The following is a 26872-nucleotide window of genomic DNA, read 5'->3' as shown; positions in this document are numbered from 1 at the left end:
ATAACCTAGAATATTCCTGAACAGCTCAGAGAGAGCAGATGTGTGTCCAGGAGGCAGGCAGTAGCGACGGGGGCGAACGCGACACCTCACCAGCACAGACGGCAGCTGTCAAAAAGACATGTTCGCATGGTGAAGATGTCACTAAACATTGTGAGAAAATACATCTAAAAAGAGTGTGAGATTAATAGAAAATGTGGAACAGACTACCTTGACATTCTGTCTGAGTCTGTAGTAACCATACCACAGCAAATGTAACCAAGGCACATGCAGTCATACTCTAAAAATGCTGCTTAGACAATTTAATTAAAATGAAAAGAATGAATGCAACACCACTCTTCAATATTTTCACAACTTGCATGTTTTTGTTTCTTTTGGAATTATAATGTACCACTGCTGAAACTGGGCAGAGTGTCTTTATTCTTGACTTGGGATAGTGAATGTTGAGTTTACATGTTATTTTAATTATGTGTTATTGAGCAACAGGAAAAGAGCAGAAAGAGCAGATGCGTTTGTGTTTGGTGTTCTGTTACGCTGGAATTTCTGTAGGTTGGAGTAAAGACTGGATCTTGTGCTTCACTGAAGATGTGTACATGACCTTTGTTTACAACACAACTCATTTAATTTCAGATTTTAAAGTAAAAGTTCTTTGTTTAGTGAAAAGATGGAGTACTTCATGAATAGACTAGTAATTGTTGAGACAAGCATTTTTGTCAAGAAATGTGGTTCAAAACCACAAGCCAACAGCGGACCAAGTGTTTGATAAACTCCCACAGACAGGTCATGAAAATGTGAAAGAAATCATCATTATTAATAATATTAATTCTAGTTTGATTATTATTTCATAAAAACAAATTACTAGAGACTCTCACAATTTTTTTCTTTATGAGTACTTAGGGGAGAAGCGTGGAGCGCTCTTTGTGTGTAATTGTGTGTAGTTTGTCTAGACGTGGATACACTCTGGATTAAAAACATATCCCTCGTTCCTGCCTCTCTCCCCCCATGCCAGCTTCAATAATTCATCCTCTTACTGCCAGTGTAATATCTAGTCCTCTCACTCTCCATTTTTTCTTTTTCCTTTTTTTTCTTTCTTTCTTTTTTTTTTTTTTTTTTTTTTTGTTTTCTGTTTTTAACTACCTTATTCCTTATACCGTTTTCTAAACAAGTGCAACTCTGTATGTACAGACCAGGGTGCTGGCTGTACATCCAGTTCAATCACAATCATTAAGTCACTATAGATGAGAGAAATACATCATGGAACACATAACAGAAGGTTGAAATAAACATTTTGTCAGTGCATGACAATTTCAGTCGTTTCCTTATACAAAGCTATTGTACAGATTCAGAAAAAATGGGATATAGCACATACAGTCGTATCGGCTGCTTTAAAATTTATGCAAAAAGAATGAGTAAAAAATGAGGGAATTAATATTGACAGAATTGTTATTTTTGAGTAAACTATTCCTAGTCAAAATGCACATGCACGTTGACAAATTCAGAGCCCAAATAGCATTTGCTCTCCTCACATGAGGCACCTCAGGCTCAAAGCATCCCTCCCTCAAGAGCGCAGCGCTTTTCATGCAGGAGAAGCATTTGAAGGCGGGTGGGAGTGCAATGCGAGCGATTGGGCCAAGAGGTTATTATGAGCAACAAACAGCGTGGTGGAGGAGGGAGAAAACAGGGATGGAGGGATGTCTGGAAAGGCCCGTGGAAAAAGAGTGATCGATGAAAATGAAAGACGTAAATAATTCAGAAATCCATCTGAAAGGGGAGCAGAAGCGGGGGAAGGGAGGAGAAAAGAGAAGAACCTGGTAAGAGTAACTCATAAAAACAGACGTATTCACCTGCGGGGGTTTGCATGCGCGCAAAGCTGCGCTTTGATGAGAACTCTTAACATTCACTCCACACCCGCACACACTCAAACTCTCCCGATGAGCAATATTTGACTGTCTTTAACAGAAAGTGAGATGACGTGCCGCTGGGAGATAGAGATGGGGCAGGTACGCCAACGCAACATAGTAAATGAACTGAAACGTGCCTGCCGTTTTCTACGTCTTTAGTGTGATCTCTTCTATCTAGTCTTGTCCATCCAGCCGCTCTCTCTTTGTCTCTGTGCCGCCCTGCCCATCATGCAATATAGATGGTGCGATGTAGTACGCCTCATTACCAACACTCACCGCCACGCTCCTACTCAAGTATTGATAAACCTTGGGTCTGAAAAGCATCCCTGGACTAGCTGACATTAACAGAAGGGGCTGTTTTCTGTTGTAGAAGAATACCAAACAGATAAGGAATGGCCGTGTTGGGAGTGCAGGAACAATGTTTCTTGAAGCATTTTCTGAAATCGCTGGGAGAGAGGCTGTGAGCCACTGAGGTTCAGCAGGTTCAGACACGAATGGCTCTATATGTGTGGTGCCGTCATCTGAGCAGCACCTGGTGGCACCCTGAACGCCAGACGCAGGAGCTGAAGAGTGAAGCGAGAGCAGTTGGCAGGTCTGTGCATTACCTCACTCCTAGTTAACAGCTGCATGAGCATTTGTTTACAATAGCTGCTCCTAGTCAAGCAAGTTTTATTTGTACAACACTTATATATACATAGCAGCTACTCCAGTGAGCTTGGCAAAGGCAGCTATTGAACAGAAGAAGAACATTAACTTTGGTAGACATTAAACTTTGGGAGGAACCAGACTAGTAGGCAGGATCAGCAACACAGATGAGAGTTTGGAACCAGAGAGTTGTGGACAAAACTAGCTGGTGATTCTGATGCACAAGGAAAGAAAATAAACTCCTGATCATAAATATAAATGTTTTTGCAGCCTGGCACACCTGTAACCACTCCAGATTTGGGAAAATGTTGTTTCAGCCATCAAAACCACAATGTCCACCTCTGTGTAGGTCAGAAGGTACAGGTACTCGCAATATGAAAGAAACGTAACCCTGTAGCCATCTGAGCTGCATTTGACATCCCACTGGAAACCTCATGTGCCCTTGAGAAGCCGGAAGCGGGGAGAGGCCACCAGCAGTGACTAGGGCCATCTGTTTACCCGGCTGGGCCAGTATCAGAGAGCCATTTCCCTGTTTTCAGGTTGAATGCTTCTGAACCAGGGCCTTGCGACTGAAGACACTGGGCTGCACCATATCAATCAGCATTTGTGTGGAATGTGTGATGAGTTTACGTGTGTCAATGACAGCTGGATAGGTCTTATCAAACTGTGATGATTCTCTTGCGTAACCCTTGAGCGCCTCTCTGCCCTGCTGGCCGGGCCATCTGCTGTTACGAGGGCCTGTTGCTGTCAAACACGCTCGATCGCTCTAACAAACATTAACAGGTCGGCTTCCTGAGTAACAGCTTCTTTAATGATGCTCCTAACCTCTTAATAGATGCTAACCTCCCTTCACATTTGCTCCAAACACAAAACAAAATGCAGAGGTAATTGTGTTATTCTGATGTTTGCTATTCCGTAAGGAAGGTTGAAAGCTTACAACATATAAAACAGCTGCTTTTATGGAAAACCAGTTTTAAATTATGCAACCTCTGATCTAGTTAATATCTCACTTGAAACAAACCATGATTCTGTCTTGTAACTGTGACTCTAATGAGAACTACAATAACAACATTTCCTCAGACCGTTTTGCCTAAGATAACTGCACTGAGACTGTTTGATTGGTTCTCTGACCAATGTAAGGCTTGTTATCAATTGGTACGCAATAATATGTTATCAACTTATTCAGATATCAAACTTGTTTTCCGTTTCTCTAACTCTATATATTACACTACATAGACAAAAATAGGTGGAAACTCCCTTTTTAGCTCGGCTTTTTCAGTCATTTCTAAATCTTACACATACAACAGCTTCAGGCTCTGTTTGTGGAGTTGGTTCTTTTACAGCATGTCAATGGCCTTGTGCACAAACTGAAGTCCATAAAGAAACGGTTTACTGAGTGTGGTGGGGAGGAACTGGCCTACACAAAACCCAGACCAGAACCCTTACTGAAAATCTTTGAGATGGTAATGTTTACCGTTAATGCCTCATAGTCCACATTGGAAGTTCAGGGCTGGTCAAATGGTAGTCTACTTTTAAGACACACTATCATAAAAAGTCTGCAAATCTGTGTCTCACTGGGGCAGAACCCTTAAGGTTCTTCAACCCTGCTCCTGGAGAGCTACCATCCAGCAGAGTTCAGCTGTAACCCCAGTGAAACACAACTGAACTAGCAAATTAAGGTCTTTAGGGTAACTTGATAATTGCAGTCAGGTGTGTTGGAGAAGGGTTAGAACTGAAGTCTGCAGGAAGGTAACTCTCCAAGAGCAGGGTTGGAGACCTCTGGCTTAAAGGGACATACCTGTACCTTGTTCTACCCCTTAAGGGTTGAATATTAGTACCTTAAAATAGTAACATGTACCCTTACCATGAGCCTTTTAGTCGTAGATAAGGTACAAAGTGTCCTTGGGTACTGCTCCAGTGAACAAGTCAGTGTCTTACCTCACTGATGCTCTTGCATCTTAAACATTTAATTTCAAAAGCATGAATAAAAGCACAAATGCCTCCCTGTACTGCTTCAACATCTCCCGCTGTCCTGGGAAACCTATAACTGGATGTTGAACATGGATGCAAGGATTTGCTCATGTTCATACACAAGAGCATCATTTTCTAAGCTGAAAGTTCAAGTCAATAGCAAAAAAATTCTGACCAATAAATTTTTTTTTAAAAAGTGAACAGATACACACTGGGAAGGAACAGATGCACGCTGGGAAGTTAAAAACATGAACTGAAGGTGAACTGTATTTTTCCTGCAATTGAAAAATGTATTCATTAAATGCTTTGACAGTATTCAGACAGTGAGAAGATCCAGTATGTGTGCTACTGGAGTCAGTGACAGTCTTCACTCACTGAAGTTTCATCCCTTTGAGATTTCCCATGTGTTTACGCTCCCACACCGTGACGCTGAAGGGAAGGGATTCTGGGACCGTGATAAGCAGAGAACTTGCTGCATTAGAAATGAACTATGCAGTTCAATCGACTCTAACCCCTAATGAGAACTACAATAACATTTCCTCAGACCGTTTTGCCTAAGATAACTGCAATGAGATTGCTTGATTGGCTCTGTGACCAATGTTAGGCTTGTTATCAAATGGTACGCAATAATATGTTAACAACTTATTCAGATATAAAACTTGTTATCTTTAACTCTATTTACTACATAGACAAAAATAGGTGGAAACTCCGTTTTAGTTCGCCTTTTTCAGTCATTTCTAAATCGTACACATACAACAGCTTCAGGCTCTGTTTGTGGAGTTGGTTCTTTTACAGCATGTCAATGCCCTTGTGCACAAACTGAAGTCCATAAAGAAACAGTTTACTGAGTGTGGTGAAGAGGAACTGGTCTACACAAAACCTGGACCAGAACCCCTATTGAAAATCTTTGAAATGGTAATGTTTACCATAAATACCTTATTGGAAGTTCAGGGCTGGTCAAAATGGTAATCTACTTTTAAGACAAATGTGTTTATGCTCCCACACCATGACGCTGAGGGAAAGGGATTCTGGGACTGTGATAAGCAGAGAACTTGCTGTGTTAGAAATGAACTATGCTGCTTTTCTCTTTTCTCATGATCAAAATGACAAAACTAACAAGCATTTATGAGAGGGAAAAAATGACAGGTTTCAGGATTATTCAGTTTAGGATCTCTGCCAGCACAAGCTTGAATGCCTGTGCTCAGCAAGATGACTGTAATCACTTCCATGTGTTGAAACGCTGCAACAGTTTACAGTTAAAACTTTCAATTCAATAACGACAGGCAAATGGCTAGGCAGACAGACAGACAGACAGACAGACACACACACACACACACATACACATACACACATACACACACACACACACACACACACACACACACACACACACACACACACTCACACACACACACACACACACACACACACACACACACACACACACACACACACACACACACACACACACACACTCACACACACACACACACACACACACACACACAAAACAGCTGTACAATCGAAGTCAAGTTAATTCAGGTGCTTCACTAAAATATCAGAGAAGTCTGACTGTGGCGGTGAAGGATTTTCATTGAGTGTCCAGATTAGATATTGTAAGTGAGAACTTTTTCCCAGTTGTCCTTTGTGCTGACTGAAATACAGGCATGAAGATAAAGAAAAACATGACATAAGCCCTGGGCTGAGTTTCTCTGTGTTTCACAATGAAATTCCCAATAGTTTCCACAGCGTGTTTGGGGTGTGTTTATGGAACAGTTCTGGATGTTTAGTGACTATGTGAGAGTTTTATCTGTCCGTGAGAAATAGATGGTGCTTTGGAGAAGGAAATGATCTGGCTTGTGTGGGTGTCAGAAGGGCCGTCAGGGGTTGAAAAGAGTAAAACTGACGTCTTTTAGATATTATCTGTTTTCTGTGAGGTTTTGTCAACAGGTGTAAGATCTAAAGGTGTATCTATCTATCTATCTATCTATCTATCTATCTATCTATCTATCTATCTATCTATCTATCTATCTATCTATCTATATATCTGTCTGTCTGTCTGTCTGTGTGTGTGTGTGTGTGTGTGTGTGTGTGTGTGTGTGTGTGTGTGTGTGTGTGTGTGTGTGTGTGTGTGTGTGTAAGTGGAAACATTTATAAACCTGTTTTTAGCTCAGTGATGGACTGACAGATGAATGCTGTTGTTTGTACACATGGCGTTGCCAGAGCAATGTGGTGAAAAATGGCTTTGACCATCACTGAGCGTGGTTAAATTAGAAAATGTGGACTGTTTATTTTGCATCTGAAACAGATGTTAAGAGCAGGTGTAAACCAGGTGTTTCAGCTGATTATCTAGTTGATGACACATGCATCAGTGTCACAAACTAATGCTAAATCTATTAGGAATTTTCAAAAATATCTACCCTGGGAAATATTCAGTTATAAGTGCAATAGAACATTTTCAATGCACACATCTAAAAAACATGATTCCTGGGAGAGAAAAGATCTGTGTATGAAACAAAAGCACAGACAAAGATAAAAGAGAATAGTAAATAGCTTTCACCTGCCTTGCTCTTGGCACGGCCCTTCTTAGGGCTGATATTTCAAACTGCAGTTTTTATGAGCTCAACGGTGCACATTAGCACATTATCTATATTCTGCTCATTCACAGAGTATGCAAACATCAGCCACAGCTCGGTTACACCGAAGTGCATTCTTTTATAGAAGAAATTCATTCTTTTGGTGATGTGCAAGTAAGATTCACCAACACCAGGCAGTTCTACTACTGTTCCCCAAAACTTCCAGCATATGGAAATAATATGCTCAGTATGATTGATTGTTCTGTCACTATACAGAATGTTTCAAATACTGTGCTGAACTCAGTTTCAAGCATTGAGTAACTTTTCATTGGGTGGGAGGTGGGGGGGGGGGGGGGTTAGAGGGACCCCTGAGTCAAAAAACAAACCTTGCTTATTTTATCTTGCCATTTTTGTCTGACATTTATTTTATGATCGTCCTGTTACTTACTATTACAAAAAAATAAAACAAAAACTTAAATAAAGACTATATTATACCCTAAAGCATTTGTAAATCTAATATGTCTTCAGAATATACACAATCCTGATGCAGATGCCCCGGCTATTATATGCAGACCCTCAGGATCCTCAGAAAATAAAACTACTAATACTTTATAATAAAGACACATGAATCTGAATTAATACTCACTTCAACATAAACAAGATCTCACCTGTTAGTATTTGCTATTTTCCATTTGTATATTGCTCTCCTTTTTGTAAAAAGAAATTTACCTTGACAAAGGCTTGTTGCCAAAATGTTGGTAACAATGAAAAAAAAAAAAAAAAAAAAAAAAACTTGAAAACTCAATCTTTATTTACTTACATTGTTCAAACCCTGTAAGATCTTTGTTCATCTTCGGAACACAAATTAAGATATTTTTGATTAAATTCAAGACCCAGAAATGTACATCAGTGGTTCAGCAGTAGTTTAATGAAGCTTTATGCTTTATGCACAAAGAAAACAAACAAAAAAACTTTATTCAACAATTTCTGCTCTTCCATATAAGTCTTCACTGCCACGACATGTGTGTGGTGCTGCTGATTCTGGAGCATATCAACTGTATATTCTGGTTCAAATAAGTAAGGCTGGGCAAAAAAATTGCTTAGTTATTCTCTCTGTCGAAATCTTCAGACATGCTTATGAAGACTATTTTATGTACAACATGCATCTTCCTCTGCTTGTAAACAAAGCACAGCTTTGTCACATGGACTATTTTAATGATGTCCTTACTACCTTTCTGGACCTTGAACATGGTAGTTGCGTTGCTATCTATGCAGGGTCAGAAAGCTCTCAGAGTTCATCAAAAAAAATTTTATTTGTGTTTCGAAGATGAATGAAGGGTAGGTCTGGGTATCATTCAAAATGTTCGATATCGATACCAATACCGATACCGATACCGATACCGATACCTTGACTTCGATAAAATCCTAAAAAACTTTGATTTTATTTTTTTCAGCTCGATGAAGTTTTTACAGACTCGAATACTCATCTCCTGAGCCACTGCACAAAGGAACGAAAAAGCACAAAATTAAAAAGTTCAAATAGTTTTCAGTTTCCTTTTAGGCTACATTTACACTAGTGTGTGTTCGTTTTCAATTGCCTTGCTCAGACTGAATTATCATTTCTATTCATTTCCCACTGATTTACCGATAAGCATTAGCACCTTCTAGCACTGTCTGCCTGTGTTTTCTCTTCTGCGATCACTGTTCTGACTCAGAGGAAGCTCATTTGCTGCTCATTGCTCAATCATATTACATGTTCATTGCCTGTCCTGTCGCCAATAATGAATGTGCGTTACACTTCCAAGTTAAGTTCTGTACAAAAGAAACCCAGGAAAACATTTTTATGGATGACACAAAGCGAATAAATACGATAATGTGAGTATATGCAGATTTGTATTTCATTGTCTATTTTTATATTAATACATGGTGTTTACATGAGAAATGCTAAGCAGGTGTAACAATAAGCTTGATATAAAAGGCTACAAATAACATATTTCAGCAACATTATATGGGCAAAAGACACATTAGACCACAATTATGGTGATTTAAAGTGAGTAAAAGCAAAATATAAATCTTATTTATTTTCTTATGTAGCATGATGCTACAGTGTGCATGAATGGTCACACAACAGCAACATGCAATAGCATATTTTAAATATGTGTTCAATGGCATTATTAATGAAGTATTGATACCAATACTGCTACTGGTGTCTCTATTAAATGCATTTTCAAATTAGATTTTCTCCCAACTCCTTACGGTCATTTAAGACTTTACAACTCATGTAAGAATACATTTATGAGGTAACTCACCAAAACTGCGCATTTTGTCATAATTCTGTGTGTGTGTTTGTCCATTGAAGAGCTACTGCCACTCTGTCTAAAGCGGCTCAGTGAATGTGCACAGCGGAACGCGCAGCCTTTCAACTTAATTTCATAATACTTTTTGTTGAGTGTTTGCACTTTTATTTCCCCGATGTTATGTCCGATAACACAGTTAAACTAGAGTTGTGGATATGTTATAACTCCCTCATTGAACTGTCCACCTTATTATACAGAAGTAAGCTGTTTTCTGGGAATGTGTTAGACTTCCGGTTCATAAACCACCATAGGAAAATAACGAGAAGAATAATGAAGTGCAGTAAACAGTTAAAATTGTTTGCACTACAAACCATTGTGTTCATAATTAAGATGATACATTAAAATAATATGGTAACCCTGCTGAAAAAAAAAACAGCTAAAACCAGCCTAGGCTGGTTGGCTGGTCTTAGCTGGTTTAAGCTGGAAGTAGCTGGTTTTAGCTGGTCTCACAGGCTGGTCAGGCTGGTTTTAGCTGGTGGTCTCTGACCAGCTAAGACCAGCCTGGCCAGGCTGGGAAAGTGGCCAAAACCCCTCTGAAACCAGCCTGCTGACCAGCTATGACCAGCTAAAACCAGCCAACTTTTTTTTAGTAGGGAAGACACATCAGTCTGCAATATCAAGCAGCAAAACAAGCTGTTTTGTACAGCTTAAAACAGCTGGAAGCTCATGACACCAGAAGCCAGACACATCAAATTTACAAATGGCCGCACCCACTCTTATGTGGAAAATAGGGTGGATAGAGGGCAGACTGCTCCATATACAGGTGCTGGTCATATAATTAGAATATCTTCAAAAAGTTGATTTATTTCACTAATTCCATTCAAGAAGGGAAACTTGTATAATGTATACATTCATTCCACACAGACTGATATATTTCAAGTGTTTATTTCTTTTAATTCTTCCTTTAGCACTGAGAACTATGGGTTCTGTCAATTTGTTTAAAAAACACTTGAAGACGCATCTTTTTGGACTTGCTTTTAATTAACAGCAATGGTTGCTTGTCATCTTATTTTTGTAAGATTGTTGATGTGTTGTTTTATGGTATATTTACTGTATGCATGCTTGATCCTTTTTTATCGATATTTTGTACAGCACTTTGTGACTTCTTGTCTGTGAAAAGTGCTATATAAATAAATTTTACTTACTTACTTACTTAATTTTGATGATTATAACTGACAACTAATGAAAAACCCAAATTCAGTGTCTCAGAAAATTAGAATATTGTGAAAAGGTTCAGTTTGAAGACACCTGATGCCACACTCTAATCAGCTAATTAACTCAAAACACCTGCAAAAGCCTTTAAATGGTCTCTCAGTCTAGTTCTGTAGGCTACACAATCATGGGGAAGACTGCTGATTTGACAGTTGTCCAAAAGACGACCGTTGACACCTTGCAGACACAAAAGGTCATTGCAAAAGAGGTTGGCTGTTCACAGAGCTCTGTGTCCAAGCACATTAATAGAGAGGCGAAGGGAAGGAAAAGATGTGGTAGAAAAAAGTGTACAAGCAATAGGGATAACCGCACCCTGGAGAAAATTGTGAAACAAAACCCATTCAAAAATGTGGGGGAGATTCACAAATAGTGGACTGCAGCTGGAGTCAGTGCTTCAAGAACCACTATGCACAGACATGTGCAAGACATGGGTTTCAGCTGTCGCATTCCTTGTGTCAAGCCACTCTTGAACAACAGACAGCGTCAGAAGCGTCTCGCCTGGGCTAAAGATAAAAAGGACTGGACTGCTGCTGAGTGGTCCAAAGTTATGTTCTCTGATGAAAGTAAATTTTGCATTTCCTTTGGAAATCAGGGTCCCAGAGTTTGGAGGAAGAGATGAGAGGCACAGAATCCACGTTGCTTGAGGTCCAGTGTAAAGTTTCCACAGTCAGTGATGGTTTGGGGTGCCATGTCATCTGTTGGTGTTGCTCCACTGTGTTTTCTGAGGTCCAAGGTCAACGCAGCTGTATACCAGGACGTTTTAGAGCACTTCATGCTTCCTGCTGCTGACCAACTTTATGGAGATGCAGATTTCATTTTCCAACAGGACTTGGCACCTGCACATAGTGCCAAAGCTACCAGTACCTGGTTTAAGGACCATGGTATCCCTGTTCTTAATTGAATCTTAATATTGTGAAGAGGAAGATGCAGAAGAGCTGAAGGCCACTATCAGAGCAACCTGGGCTGTCATAACACCTGAGCAGTGCCACAGACTGATCGACTCCATGCCACGCCGCATTGCTGAAGTAATTCAGGCAAAAGGAGCCCCAACTAAGTATTGAGTGCTGTACATGCTCATACTTTTCATGTTCATACTTTTCAGTTGGCCATGATTTCTAAAAATCCTTTCTTTGTATTGGTCTTAAGTAATATTCTAATTTTCTGAGATACTGAATTGGGGTTTTCATTATAATCATCAAAATTAAAAGAAATAAACACTTGAAATATATCAGTCTGTGTGGAATGAATGTATACATTATACAAGTTTCACTTCTCGAATGGAATTAGTGAAATAAATCAACTTTTTGAAGACATTCTAATTATATGACCAGCACCTGTACTTTCGAATCACTCTCGCTGTACTCTGATGTCAAACACCGACCTACCATGAATAACGACCCCTTATCTACATGATTATACCACAGTATAGCAAAATACGCTGACACATTACACCTTTGCCATGGTACATACATTGCCTTGCGAAAGTATTTATACCCATTCATTATTTTCAGGTTTTGTTATGTTGCTGCCTTATATGTTAAACTCTTTTAAATTACTTTTTCCACATCAATCTACACTCCATGCACAATAATGACAAAGCAAAAACTGAATTTTCACAACTTCCCAAATTTATAAAAAAGAAAAAAGAAAAAGAAAAAGTACATTACATTGGGTATGATGCAACAAGATTTGCACATAAACATTTGCCAATTTTCTGCCATTCTTCACCTCACCTCTTCGCCATTCAAGCTTTGTCAGCTTGGATGGGGACCGGCAGACAGGTTTCTCCAGAAATTTTTGATTGAGTTCAAGCCCAGGCTGTGGCTGGGCCACTCAAGGACATTCACAGAGTTGTCATTAACCTATTAACTTTCAACCCTAAAATGAAAAATGATTTAACTTAAAATTCTTATTAGTAGACATCTAAAAAATAGCCTCAAGCACTTTTTTTTTTTAAATTATGTTTTATATAAAACTCTACTGTACGGTTAGCTGTCAGTCCATGGTAAAACTCAATTTAAATTCGGAGAACTATTTCTCAAGTTATTTTGCAATAATAAACATTCCTTTAACTTTATTAGTATCTTGGATACATTTCATAACCTTCAGGGTCCACAAAGATGAAAAATAGTTTTAAGCGTCTGTATAATATATATAGCCGTATGGCAATATACATGCTTTGTGATGTCCTTTATAGACATATCAACCATAAGGTCATGCATGAATTTGGATAATTATTGTAAATAAACATTTCTGCATTTCTCATATATTTTTATATATTTTACTTTACCCTCTACCCTATTCACAACAACGTTATGGTTTCATCCCTACTTCCTTGATTGCTTGTTTGACCCTATTATCTGATGACTGACCAGCACCAAGCTCCCTTCTGTGTGACTGACTGAAGTTTGTAAACTTCAGTCAGAAGACTTAAGATCTTAATATTTTGGTGCATTGAGCTTTTCTTCCACTCTGACGAGTCCCTCAGTCCCTGCCACTGGAAAACAGCCCTACAGCATGAGGCTGCTACCAGCACACTTTACTGTTGGGATGGTACTCTGCAGGGGATGAGCAGTGCCTGGTTTCCTTTGGACATGTTGCTTGGAATTGAGGTTGATCAGACCAGAGAATCTTGTTTCTCACAGTACAAGGGTCCTTTGGGTGCCTTTTTACAAATTCCAAGTGTTTTCATGTGTCTTTACTGAGGAGAGGATTGAGTCTTGCCACACTACCATAAAGCCTAGATCAGTGGAATGTTGCAGTGATGTTTGTTAATCTGTAAGTTTCTCCCATCTGCATATATGATCATGGAGCTCAACTAGCGTGACCATCAGGTTCTTGGTCACTACACTAGACAAGGCCCTTCTCAATCAAGTGAAGTGTAGTAACATCTACAAGCGATATAAAAGCCTGAGGTAAATTCCAACTGTCCCAGATAAGGGTATGAATACTTATGCAATGGAATCATTTAAGTTTTTATTTTTAATAAATTTGCAAAGATGTTTAATACCTGTTTTTTTTTTTTTTTGCTTTGCCATTATAGTGTCTGGAGTGTAGATTGAGGTGGAAAAAGTCATTTAAAGCAGTTAAACATAAGGCAGCAACATAACAAAATGTGAAAAAAAATGAAGGGGTATGAATACTTCCGCAAGGCACTGTACATAGACTGCTCCACTCCTAGTAAGACTAGCTTAGGACATGCTAATATTTGTGTAAAGTTAACAAAACTTGTTACATGTGTGAACATACATCTTTACATACATCTGAATTAATCAAATTTGATTTCATATTCTGTTTACATGAACCCTAAACATTGCAGTCCGATTCACATATTTGTTTAAATGTGCATTACATGTATTCTGAAGAACCTTAAGCCCATGTGCAGTGTGTTAGTTGCAGCGTTCCAAACCAGAAAAAAAAAACACTGTGATAATGTCAGCTACAGCAAGTATAATTGTAGTTTTAGTTTTTCCTGGTGATCAGATTCTATCCGGCTTCATTTAGCTCAAGCTCAGTCGAATCGATTGAGGTGTTTACATGAGGGCTTTTCAGTCCAATTGAGCCATAAATCTGATTGTAAATGGATTATTTGTGTGCATGTGCTGTTTACTCATAACAGAATGAACTCTGACAAACCACAATTTTAATAACTATAACATGACCTGAGCTATTTTTATCCAGAAAGCAAACAAAGTAGGAGTGCTAATTATAATAACCACTCTCATTTCCTACAATTGTTGTTTCACACAAATCATGGCCTGTGGACTGTCTTTTTTCTCTCTTGAGGTCAACAGCTCTCAGGGTAATGTTTATAAGCTCTCAACAGATCTGGAGACAGCAGCTGTTTGAATGGTTTGAGATGGTTTCGAGAGCTGAAGAGTGTGGGCATGGAGAGGTATGGGACAACGCAGCCGTTGTCATTTGGTGCGATCAGTGATGCACAAGCTCCGACACAATCCCTCTTCTCTATCCTCTCAATAAAACAGAAATAAAAGAAATGCATTCATTGACTTTAAACGCATACAGTCTTCCAGCTTTACAGTTCACTCTCACTGTTTATTTGGTGGCTAATCTGCCAGTGAAAGGCGCTCAACGCTTCTGTGCTGTGGTGAATGTCTGAATGTTATCAGTGGGAATGACACACTGCCCGAGGATACGATTACAGACGCTACAGAATCAGCTGTGCGAAGGCTGAAGACCATGTAAAATTACCTCACCAAATGATAATTGCTAAAACTGATACAGAAACATACCCACGTTTCTCTACAGTAATTGAGCCCATACATTTACAAACACTTTAGCAAGTGCTGGCTATTGGAAGTTTTATACGTTTTATACCCTGTTGTGTGTGAGGAAAACTTAAGAAAACATAACAGCATTTTTACGCTAGAATAAAACAGTTTGTATGCTTTTCTAACTCACTCAGTTTCTGAGAGCTGTGCAATATGTATCGCCTATGATAATAATGTAATTGTTGTTTTTATGATGTGCAAGCTGACGTTATTGAGTGTATCACTCACTTGAAGCCACACAATGGCATGAGGTACATTATGAGTCATATATTTGGTTGTGTTATATTGTAAGTTAAACAATATCACACAAGCAAAAGTGCTATATTTGTACATGTTTTAGACACATTATTATTATTGTCTGTTTTTGGTCTATTTCTCCAATTAAAATTGTTAGCAAACAAACCCACAGAAGAACCGTTGCGTCTCAGAGCAACACACAGCAGCACTTTGTTAACTAAATGAATCTGCATTTTGAATGATTCTGGTGTGTCAATGAATTAATTGCCCATTCAATAAGAAGATACTTCATTTCTGCATGAATGAGCCATTTAATCGTCAGTTATTAGTCTTTCAATGACAATAAAGAGCTTGACTTAAAAGTAAACTGATCACAGTTTTAGAGAAGCAATTAATAATCTGTAATTCGGTGCTAACAAGCAAAACAAAGATGACCCTGCATTCAGCAACCCTGAAGAACATTTCGCTCATTAGGGACTATTGGATCATTTAATTTCTAAATGCAGAAATTGAAATGGCTGCTTGGCAAAGCCAGGCAACGGCACTTACAGATGGCCTGCAGGTTGCTGTGCACACTGGCATCATTGTTGGCCATTTTGTATTGAGTTTAATGACTACCTGGCACAGTATTCACATCTCTCTGGCATGTTAGACTGCCATCATCACTATCCAGGGTGAAGCCCATGGCCAGATGCAACGGATTAATTCTGAGCCGTGTTTCACTGTCACATTTGGAGCCAAACAGGCAGCCGTCAGCACAGGCCCTGCCCATTAAGCAGCTATCACATTATGCAGAAAACCATCACAATGGGCTGCAAAACAATTCATGAATTATTACTTTGTATAGCTTAGGAAGGTATCTCGAGTGAATTCATTTGGTTCCACTGAGAGGAGTCATTTTTCTTTATTTAATCCCTCACAAATGTGCAGTTTGAACTTGTTCAATGTCAGAGAATGAGCTCTGTAATTTAAAACGCATTTTATCAAATCTGAACTGCTCACATCTGGTATTAACATCCTCCGAAACCTTTCCTGATCAAATTACTCAAATCACTCATGAAATCAGAGACCCTCCTCTTGATTAAATCAGATCACAGCTCGTCACATGTTAATATGGTTTGTAAACAGGGCCTTAATTAGCTTCACCGTTGAGACTCTCCTGCCTCAACAGATGGCAAACATGCAATTCAGAAAGTTCTTCTGTTGCTCAAGGTTTGCAACACAACAAGCCAGCGAGAGTTTGATTTATAGGGCCGCAAAAATAATCTATATAATTGATGATAATCAATAATGAAAATGATATAATTACATGATAAACATCCGCCAGTGATGTAACTTTACAGCAGGGAATACATCGGAGGACGCATAGTGAGCTGTGGATGACCCATGTTGGCCGAAGTCACGCAAGTATTTGGACTATAGCGAATCACTGTTAAACTTCACAGGCTACAGTTAACGAGCGCCATTGTAGACTAGAGCGCAATAATTCTGAATAAAATATAGGCTTGTATGTATTCATTTACAATTACATTACATTTACATTTAGACATTTAGCAGACACGTTTATCCAAAGGGACTTACAAATGAGGTCGATAGAAGCAATCAAAACCAACATTCACAATAAGGCTGTATATTCACAATATAAATGTATATATCAGGGGCGGAGCCAGACGATGTAAACATTCGGGGCTTAGCCCAAACCTAGGGGGGTCCGGGGGCATGCTCCCCCGTGTAGATTTTTTCCCAATTACGTCAGCTAAATGCCCTATTTTTTAGGCTGTTTGAGATAATAGAATGCCTAAAAATCTATACACTATCTGGGAAAATGATGATAGTTAGGGTACTCAGTAAAAAAAAAAAAAAAAAAAAATTCACCCGGTAGAGCCTACAAGAGGAAATGAAACAAAGTTGAAGTTATTTTAAACAAGTAATAAAAACTCAGTGAGTGTTTTAGCGCAATTTTCTCACGTCATGGGATCACAACACTAAGAGAGAGTAAATGTTTTCCTGGATTTTTTTTGTGCGTTCCCGAGATTAGACCTTAACATAATGCCGAAAACCCGAAGTCTCTAGGTGGTCTGGTTGAGGAGTAGATAGAAGTGCAAGATTGGTGCGCACAGACAGAACAGAAATCATGAGTTAACAATCGCAATTTTGTCCGGTGGAAAATTGCGCTAAAAACCTAAAAGATTCGGGGCTTTTGACAAAACATTCAGGGCTTAAGCCCAATTAGCCACCCCCCCGCTCCGCCCCTGGTATATATATAGACCTTTTTCCTGAGTAAACGATGAGCGCCGCCATTACGAATTCTAACGTCAGGTTGAATGCTTTTCTGTTCCAGTTTCCATAGGAACCCATTCAAATAGCGTCCATCTGTTTTTAATGTAGCTAACGTCCGCTGCTTCGTGTCGTCTACACGCTCATTAAAGTGATTCACTGACAAATGACGGTCATTGCGACATTGTCAAGTGATGGCGCTATGGAGCCATGTGCTTTTTAAAAACATTTTAATAGGTTTAACATTAGTTTATTAGCTCGGAATATACCCTAATTTGACTAGAAACAATGCAGACCGGAAATGCAAAGCATTCTTTCAGTTAAGAGTCGGACTTACTTCCGTGTTCAGGAAAAACGTCTATATATATCTCAAATAAAGCAGCAGCAGTTTATTGTAAATGAATATAAATATATATAATTCTATATTATATATGTGTGCCCTAAGTTCAATCATCTTTTACATGACAAGACACTGATAGATTCCATCATTCGGGTGTGAAGACAAAAATAAGTGCCTTGTTAGGATGCAGTCAGCGGTCCATTAGACATTTCATCTGTGTTTCTCAGTGAATGTGACTGAATAGTGACAAGAGAACATGAATCACACATTAGTATAGCAATTCTCAAATAGGATAGCCAGCTGAAATTTAGATCTGGTTTCCCGTGGGACATTAGAGCATGTCAGACTGGCGGTTATGGAACGGCTCAGCATCAGAGATCTATTGTAAAGCTCATCAGTATTGGAGGCGCGCATTAGAAAGCCCAGCGTGCAAAGTGGACAGAGTGAACAATGGCAAGTTTTACATCATATTCAGAAAAGTGCTCAGTATTGCAAACCTCAGTCCTTCTCAATATTTCCACATTTTTCTCAGCTACATTTTCAATAATACCTCAATCTTTTGTCACTATTTTTCTTTACTTATTTACTTCTATTCCTAAACTATTTCTGCCCACAGGCTTGCAGAACAACACATTTCATTGTCAACAAGCACTGCTGCTGCTTTATTTGAGAAATAAACTCTGACTTGGATTTTGTCTCTAAACTCAGAAGGCTCATGTGGATCATATGATTCACCCCTATTGATTAAAGATGCAACTGGCCACAAGCCATATAACCTCACTCTTAATGAAATACACTTCTGCCTTTAAGAGTAGGCTACATTTTCATCAGAACCAAAGAATAATATCTATTACATTTTTGGGACGTCTTACGCCTTTCACATAGTTTGGTGTGATGACTACTCATTTGAATATCATGTCAAACAGTGGCCCTATAAAGAAGACATTTAGATGTTATCAGTAAAACAATGCAATATTAAAAACGCAGCTGTACAGTTTCACACTAATTTGTGTTATTCACATAGTAATTTGTGTAATCAAGTGCAGTCTGTAATTGCATTTCTGTCTTTTTTGCTCAGTCTGTCTACCAGCTCTCAGCTTGATTATCTGTGTATTTATTTCCAGAATGTTGATACTCTATAAATTTGCAGCACTTTGGCTTGTTCTCTTTGTCTTTCAGCCCTTCCATCCCATTAATCCCCAGAATCCTCACGACCCCCGAACACACAAAGACGCAGGCGTGTGTTTGAAAATGAACACGTCCCTGTAGATCTCACATGTCTGGATAAGGAAGATAAAGCTGAGAACACAAGACCTTACGCTTCTTTTCTCACACAAAGAACAGCGCCCGCTCTTCAAAAACATCAAAACACAACCAGAAAACAGAGTTGAGAGGAGAGTAGATCAGCCTCTGAGCCATGGCCAGAAACACAGTCTCTTGTGTGCTTTACTTCCACCGCTTCACATATCGTGACAGTAAAATTAAGAAAAGACCTGTGGCATTCCTTTTTAGCTTTACTTTATATTGCACCTTTGTATTTACATGAGCAGAGTGTGATTGTTTTCATTATAGGAGTTGCATGTAATGTGTTGATCCAGAGAGTGTGATTTACCTCTGTCTCTTTTATTCACATATACTGTGACTGTGCTGCACCTGTTGTGCTTTTGTGAGTTGTTTGTGAGAATCTAGCAGTTTTGGCCTCAGGATAAACCACCCACACATGAGTGCTGGGATCACACAGCACAGAAGAACGGAGAAAAGTGGAATAGAGCAGTTCAACTTCACATCAATACTTGTGCTCAGTTACATAAACACAATTATCTCACTCACTGGAATACTGACTGGAATCTATTTTCAAATGCAGCAACTGCGATTTTGCTATTGGTTACACTGACCTGCAATGAAATGTTTTAAAACCTTTTTTTTCGGACCAGGGTTATTATAGTTAATTAAAACTGAAACTGAAACTAAAATTCTGAAATAGGTAAAAAAAACATTACCTGAAATAAAATAAAATAAAATAAAAATACATGAAACTTCTGTTATTTACCAAGGCAACATTTCTTGTTTAGTTTAAATATACTCAAATAATTAAAACTAAAACAGAAATAAAAGTCTATATATAACAAAAACTACTAACAATGACAAATCGCAACTAAATTACTAAAACTTCAACTAAAATTAAAACAGAAAATATAAGCTGATTCAAAATATGAATATACATTACAATAGTATCTCAACTATACTAAAATAACACTGTTTCTGACACCCTTCCAGTGCTAAAAAGTGTTCATGTGCAATTATTACCTTGAAGAGCTATTTCAATCTGATCAACACTGAAATATATCGACATTGAGACAATTTTCACTTGGAAATTGCTAGAGTTTCACAATTAAGTTGAGCAAGAAATTTTGTAGTAGACTGAGACTGAAATAGTTTTTTCTTGAAAAATGTCCTCTAATATTTTTATTTACAACTTCTCTTTTGATTCTTTTTTTTTTTTACTTTACTGATGCAAAGCACAGTTTTAAATGATTGTGTACATTCTTTCAAATTTAGTCAATTTAGAGCTAGAGTAAAACTACCCCAAAACCACCTCTTATTAATGAAGTGCAAAATATGATTGGCTATCAGCCAGAGTGCCTGAGGTCAACAGATCAGACTGGACGCTGGACTTATGTACTCACCCTGGTACTCCTGTCCCGGGACGTAGGCAGCGGGGCTTCCGTGGATCTGAAAGGTGAGTAGCACCTCTCCTCCTCCCTCGGCCCCCGCGGGCCCCTCCAGCTCACCGTGGTGGGTGCACAGGAAGAAGAAGGGATTGAAGCGTGGGTAGAAGCCGGACGGAGAACCTCCCAAATCCACGGCGCCCGCCGACACCAGCACCAGCAGCAGGGTGCAGGCGACAGTGACCCGAACCCTGAACATCTCTGCTCCAGGAGCTTGAGGAGACAGTGTGTGCCCGGCCAGGTGTGTGTGAGTCTCACAGGTGTGTGTATGTGTGCCTGTCCTCCCTTCACACACAGGGAGTTTAGAGCCTGGTGTTCAGCCCCGCTCCGACACTTAAATAGCACTCAGCCCACCCTCCCTTCGCCTCACTCTCCTCCCATCTTCCCTCCCTCCCTCCCTCCCTCCCTCCCTGCCTCCCTCTCTCTCTCTCTCGATCAAAAAGCGCCCCGTTTGCCTCTCATCTGCTTCCTCCCTGCCTCGTTTCTGTCAATCATTCTAATATGTCTGTGTGTTAGTGATTTGTCTCTCTCTTTAGCACTGTGTTTTGTCCAAGACAGCCTGCCTTTGTCTTTTTCTTCTCGACTCTCTCCATCCCCCAAAGCGGATTCCCTGCTTTTCCACCCAAAGATCACACCTCCTCCCTCCTCGTCTCCTCCTGTCTCTCCCCCATCTCCCGTCTCTGATAGGACCCTCTCAGCTCAGCCGCCTCTTTGTGCTCCATTCACTCATGTTCCTTTTTTTTTTGTTTTTGCGTTTTCTCAGCTCTCTTTCTCCTTATATCTCCCATTCTCCTTCACGTGAATGTTTCTCTTAAAATCAGACCCTCTCATCTTGTCTGTGTCTCTCAGAGGCAGTTTGTGCCAGTAACACACACATATATACACACACACACACACACACACACACACTTCACACTTTCTCCATCTGTCTGCTCTTGTGTACGACTCCTTGAAATGATCCAGCCATCTGAGACATTAAAGAAGAAAACATTAATACTTGAATATGGATCAGAGAATTAATTTTGGAAAGGACAAATGCCATTACTTGTAACATCCATGATTAATTCATGTATTTGTCTTGCAAAGTTTACAATTTCATACTGTGCAACTAAAATAATCAAGAAATTACAATGAGAAATTCCCACTATTACTGACCAAAAACTCCCAGACATCTGCTTGAGTTTAAGTTGTTTCACCAAATCATTGACTCCGTTAAAGAGTTTCTTCACACTTCCTCAGATTCTTCCCCTTCAGAAAGTCAAGAGCTGCTGTTCATCAAGTGAGCTGGAAAACCCTTAATGACTCTTCTGATCACTAACACAACACAAAGACACATGAAAACCAAAGGAAGACTTTCTATTACTAATGCATTTCCATCATTGTCCTAACAAGTAAAGGTATGTAGAAAAAATACATACGGGTGACCAGTCTGAAGTGTGGATCATAAATCATGATATAATTTATAGCATTCAGCCAACATTATGAATGTAATTATGCACTGGTGCACAATAGTTATGGAGTTATACCTTAACATAATCAAAGACCCAAAAATAACTATACAAAAAAAATCTAAATGCCTATGAGTAGTTGACACATTTAGGAAAAACCTGCTTGCAGTCCTGCTGTTACTCTAAAAATCATTACACCATTGACTGAGCCACAGATGTGAGACTGCAGGTGATCACAGATATTCAGACCAACAGCACGACTGTGAGTGTGATATTACTGTAATACAACACCTCAGTAAACAAGATATTGAGTGATATACATTTTAGACACACTAACTTGTCTGTTTTTGCCTCGCCAACAAAAATAATTACAAACCAACCAAAGCAGAATCAACCATTGCATCTCTTAATGACTAGCACTAACTTTGTTTGGTTTAAGTGATGCTAAAATTTGTGTTAATCATCTTTTACATGTAGTTCAAGAAAATTGCTGTGTGAAAAGCAACTCAAATATTAGAATATAGTGTTAGCTACACTACGTTAATGGGTTTGATTATCAGAAAAATGTTGCTTTAGATAAAAGCATCTGCCAAATGCCTAATATAAATAAAAATATATTTATACCAAGCAGTCTGTCAACAGGCCCATATAGGAACTCATTAAAAATTTCATGAATAATAATTATACAAGATTTAGAAAAGTGAAAATGTTGTTTAAAACAGTTTTTGTTAGAGCATTTGAGGGCACTTACACTTTATGAGCCTCAAGGGACCATCTATCGCATGAATGTGTTTCCACAAAATGGATTTCAATCCAGTCTTCAATTCCTGCCCTATTAGCAAAACTACTTCACAAGAATCAACAGATATGTTCTGCATTTTGTTTATCATCAGCTGATTTGGAGATCAAAGCCTGCACTAGTAGGCAGCACTGGAGGCAGAAAATACTGTGTAGTGATCATCACTGTTAATGAAAATCATTGGAGCTTCAGGAGGAAACGCTGGGACTGTGTCTAAGTGCCGGTCTGAACATCGTGAATTTGTCTTTCTTTGCTTGAAGGAAAGGTTCAATCCGAGACTCGGTTTGAGCTCTGAACAAAACCCCCATATATCCAATAGAGGAGGGTGTAAAAGGTGGAGAGATGCCAGAAGAACTGTCACTTTGACGGCTCAATGACTGCTGTTATATACACTTCAGATGGCGATTGACAGGACTGAATGATTGGGCTCCTCCCATCATTTATTATTTTGCCATAAAATTTACATATGGCTTGAACAACCAGATCCATTTACAAGTCACAGGAATGGGTCTCAGGCCATGAAGTGGTTTTCCTGATCCGATCTGTCTCAAATGCATCTCAAAAGGCATTTACATCTGCTTTTTCATGATCAGTTTTTTTTTTCATCCAGTCAGTAAAAATGCATTAGCCTTCTAAATGTCCAGCCCAATGTCAAGTACTTGCAAATCACTGTTAAAAAAAAAAAAACCTGTCTGCCCATTAAACTGTGAACTATTCTGCCTGAAGGTACACATTCAATGTCACCTCCTCCAAATCATAAGCAAACATGATTATGGATGTCCTGTATGATGAACACAGACGGCTCTCCAACACTAATACGTAAATATAGAACATTATTATTAAGAGGTGAGATGTATCATGATAGAGAGAAAAAGAAAACATATAATCTGTTGTTCCAGAAGTAGTTGCTGTCTTGTGTCCAAAGTCTAAATTGGGCCACTAAATGACTGCTATGACAAACGAGCAACAAGAGTTTGACATTCCTGACATTGCATCTGCTTATCCATTCATTTTAAAAGACAACATGTCATTCTCGTCTAATTGTAACGAAGTTAGTGCACTCACACTTTCAGCGGAAGACAGAGCAATCGCTCTCCATTATGGAAACTAGGTCAGGAGATCTGGTCTTGGGAACGGAGGGGGTGGACGAGGCTTTGGGGCAGTAATTATTTTTATCTTCATTAAGTTCTACCTCAAGGTTGTAACAGAGCCTTTGACATCTGCGGTTTCCATTCGATCCCTCAGCCCTTGTTCCACTGCCTTTGCTGCCATCTTTCTTCTGCCTGCCAAATGTCGTCTCAGTCAGGAAGTCACACAGAGACAGGAAAGAGTTTGGAGGGGTATGGAGAGATATGATTATCAAGGACAAGCAGTCAAACACACATGCAACATATCAGACATGCCCTTGGAACTACAGGGCCGGAGAACATGCGTGCGAGCTCTTCATTAACATGGTTCATTAGTTGTAATTCAGTGTTAGTGAATTGTTCACTGATATTACTATGATTTTACTGTGTTTTTTGCAAGTTGTTATGCAAAAATGAAACAAAGTATTGATATTAGCAGTTCTTTATCTACTTTGAAAAAAAAAGGGCTCAACTGATATGCAGTAACCAAGCAACACAAAATTGTGGCAAAAATAAATTAATAAATATGTTTCACATGGTTGCTGAGGGCAACAGTAAACGTTTAGCCTTGATTTCACATGTCTGCGATGATAAAGAGAAAAGGTTAAATGCTTATTTGTAGACAAATACTACAGTACATCACCTTTCCTCCAGAACAGTGTCTTGTGTTTTAAAAGACTCAAAACAGACTCTCTCTTTAAGTGTTTGCATGTTTATATTCATACATCCTATCATTTGAGAATGTGTAAGTCTGGGTAAGTCATCTTTTTACCAGTTTAATGACCTTTTTATCAATTGCTGTCAAATGAGCTGTCAATTTGGAATTTTCTTTCTTTCTTTCGTTTGTTTGTTCTTTCTTTCTTTTTTCTGCTTTTATTTGACTCCATTCACTTCCACGTGTCTCACACAGTTGTTTTTTTAAGAAAGAGGGACAACATTTTTTGTTCAGCCATGCTACCAAACACTGTCATTTTTTTTATGGAGATGAACCTGTTTATAAATCAGATAGATTCTCCTCTCATTTGCCTAAAAAATACTATGATGCTCTGTCTAACGAGAGGGTTTAGTTTAGTAATTTTTTAAAGGGATATGTGAAAAATATATAAAATCAAATGTATAATTGGTTACACCATATGACAACATGAGAATAAATATAAGATCACAAAGACAATTAATTCCATGAAATACACAGAATAAAATTATCCACAAACTCTCAAACCATTCATAAAATGTATAAATCTTTTAGAAACATAAGCAATTGTAAGTTGGTTTATAGCCCATTTTTCTACTAAATATATCTTAATCTACCAGTGCTGTTTTATCACATGCTTCTACTGGGTTCTGCTCTTTCTGTTATTTTTATCATGAATGCTTTTTGATTCAGCCTTTTCATTTGTGTTTTGTAGCATCTCAGACTGACCTATTGCTCTCCAAACCCTCGCTGCTACAAACACCTCAAATCATGGCATGATCTTCAGGAGGTGTTTCTGGAGCTTTGTGTGAGACTATATTCACCTACAAAACATTCAGAAAATATTTCAAAGAGGCAAACATCCTTCCTGTCTTTTGTTCGTGATACTATATAGAGATCCAGGACTCTATACAAACTTCCTTAACGAATTCACAGGTTTTCTGTCAGATCTAGTTAATGTTGATTGTTGGTCATGAAAATGAAAATTCAGGTTCAGACCCAATGTGACACATAATTTATGTGTTAAAAATTGTGATAAAGAAAATAAAGCAGGATGATTCAATGGTAACAAGATTAGTGCTGGATTTTGATTCATCCCAGTGACTCAAGTCTTTTGAAAAAAAGATATGTTTGGATTCATTCACTGACTTGTTCAGTATAAACAGGTTTAATACACATAACAAATGCACAAAATATATTGTCTTTTGTGTTGAAAATATTTGTGGTGCTTAAAGTACATTTATACACAAGCAAATTGTGTATTATTATCATTATCACCATTGTCTTGGCAATTTCTCTCCGTAAATGAATAGTTCAATGGCTCTCTTTAATTTCTAGATGAAAGACAGATGCCTTTATAATTAATTATATGTATTATATATTATTGTCTCACTCAGTGAGTCTGGCCCTCCACTGAACTAATGGGGTTTATATCATTTATGAGTTAAATAAAAGAATTAGGCATGTTGTTCGTGGATCTTTTGACTGAGAAGATGAAAGAGGGCATTGATCACATCAAGTGGCTGATGACACTGACAATATATTACAATGCCATAAAGACGTATCTATAAAATTCTATATTAGCTGAATAAAGGAGGCCAATACAAAAGGTTTGTTACATTTTGGTACAAATCCATTAAATCTAAAGACGCTTATTTGTGGCCACTTAACTGACTTAAATATATCAGTATTTTTTTTTAGCGTTTATAATGTTATATGTTGCTGATGATACATTTTTATAAGGCTCTGTGCATGCATAAGAATACCTGTATAATATCTTATAAATTATAAATTCAGGCATTGAAGGTGTTACCAAACTTCTTATTAGCTAATAGTAATGCAAGTGAACTTTGTCAATTAAGTAACCTATCTTGCAACGAATTGGACAACTAATCATCTTGTTAAATGAATGAATAAATAAATGGTAATGTGTCTGTCATGAAGTGGAAAGTACCATGTTTTTTTGTTGTTGTTTTTTGCAAACAGTATCTTCATCTATTCTGTGTCTTGTAGAATTGCCATGGTTACAAAACAGATGAAATGATGGACTGTAGCATATTTGTGTAACACAGACTCAGAGTCTCCTGCCATCTAGTGTTTGACTGTCTCATAGTTATATGGATACTGTTGGGATTGTCAGCTATTTGCGTTTGGATCATCAAGGCTGGGACAGCGGAGCAAAAGGCGATCACAACATTCATATTGCAGTGTTCCATGGCACAATTATTAATGCTATTATATATTAATTTACTTTATTCCGTAAAATCCCTCCA

At 38.5% G+C, this 26872-nt stretch overlaps 1 protein-coding gene across 1 annotated transcript in view; it reads right to left on the bottom strand.

Moving 5' to 3' along the window:
• Window positions 1–20733, bottom strand: part of reln (reelin) — a 99425-nt gene extending 78692 nt beyond the window's left edge. Inside the window, exon 1 of the mRNA XM_073850128.1 lies at window positions 20493–20733. Within this exon, the coding sequence (XP_073706229.1) occupies window positions 20493–20733 (241 nt within the window). The remainder of the gene's footprint in view (window positions 1–20492) is intronic.
• Between the last annotated feature and the right edge of the window lie 6139 nt (window positions 20734–26872).

This window comes from Garra rufa, chromosome 11 (genome assembly GCF_049309525.1).
Source record: "Garra rufa chromosome 11, GarRuf1.0, whole genome shotgun sequence".
NCBI classification, from domain to species: Eukaryota; Metazoa; Chordata; class Actinopteri; order Cypriniformes; family Cyprinidae; genus Garra; species Garra rufa.
Note: the sequence above shows the minus strand (reverse complement) of the source record. Positions and strands in the feature narration are given on the sequence as shown.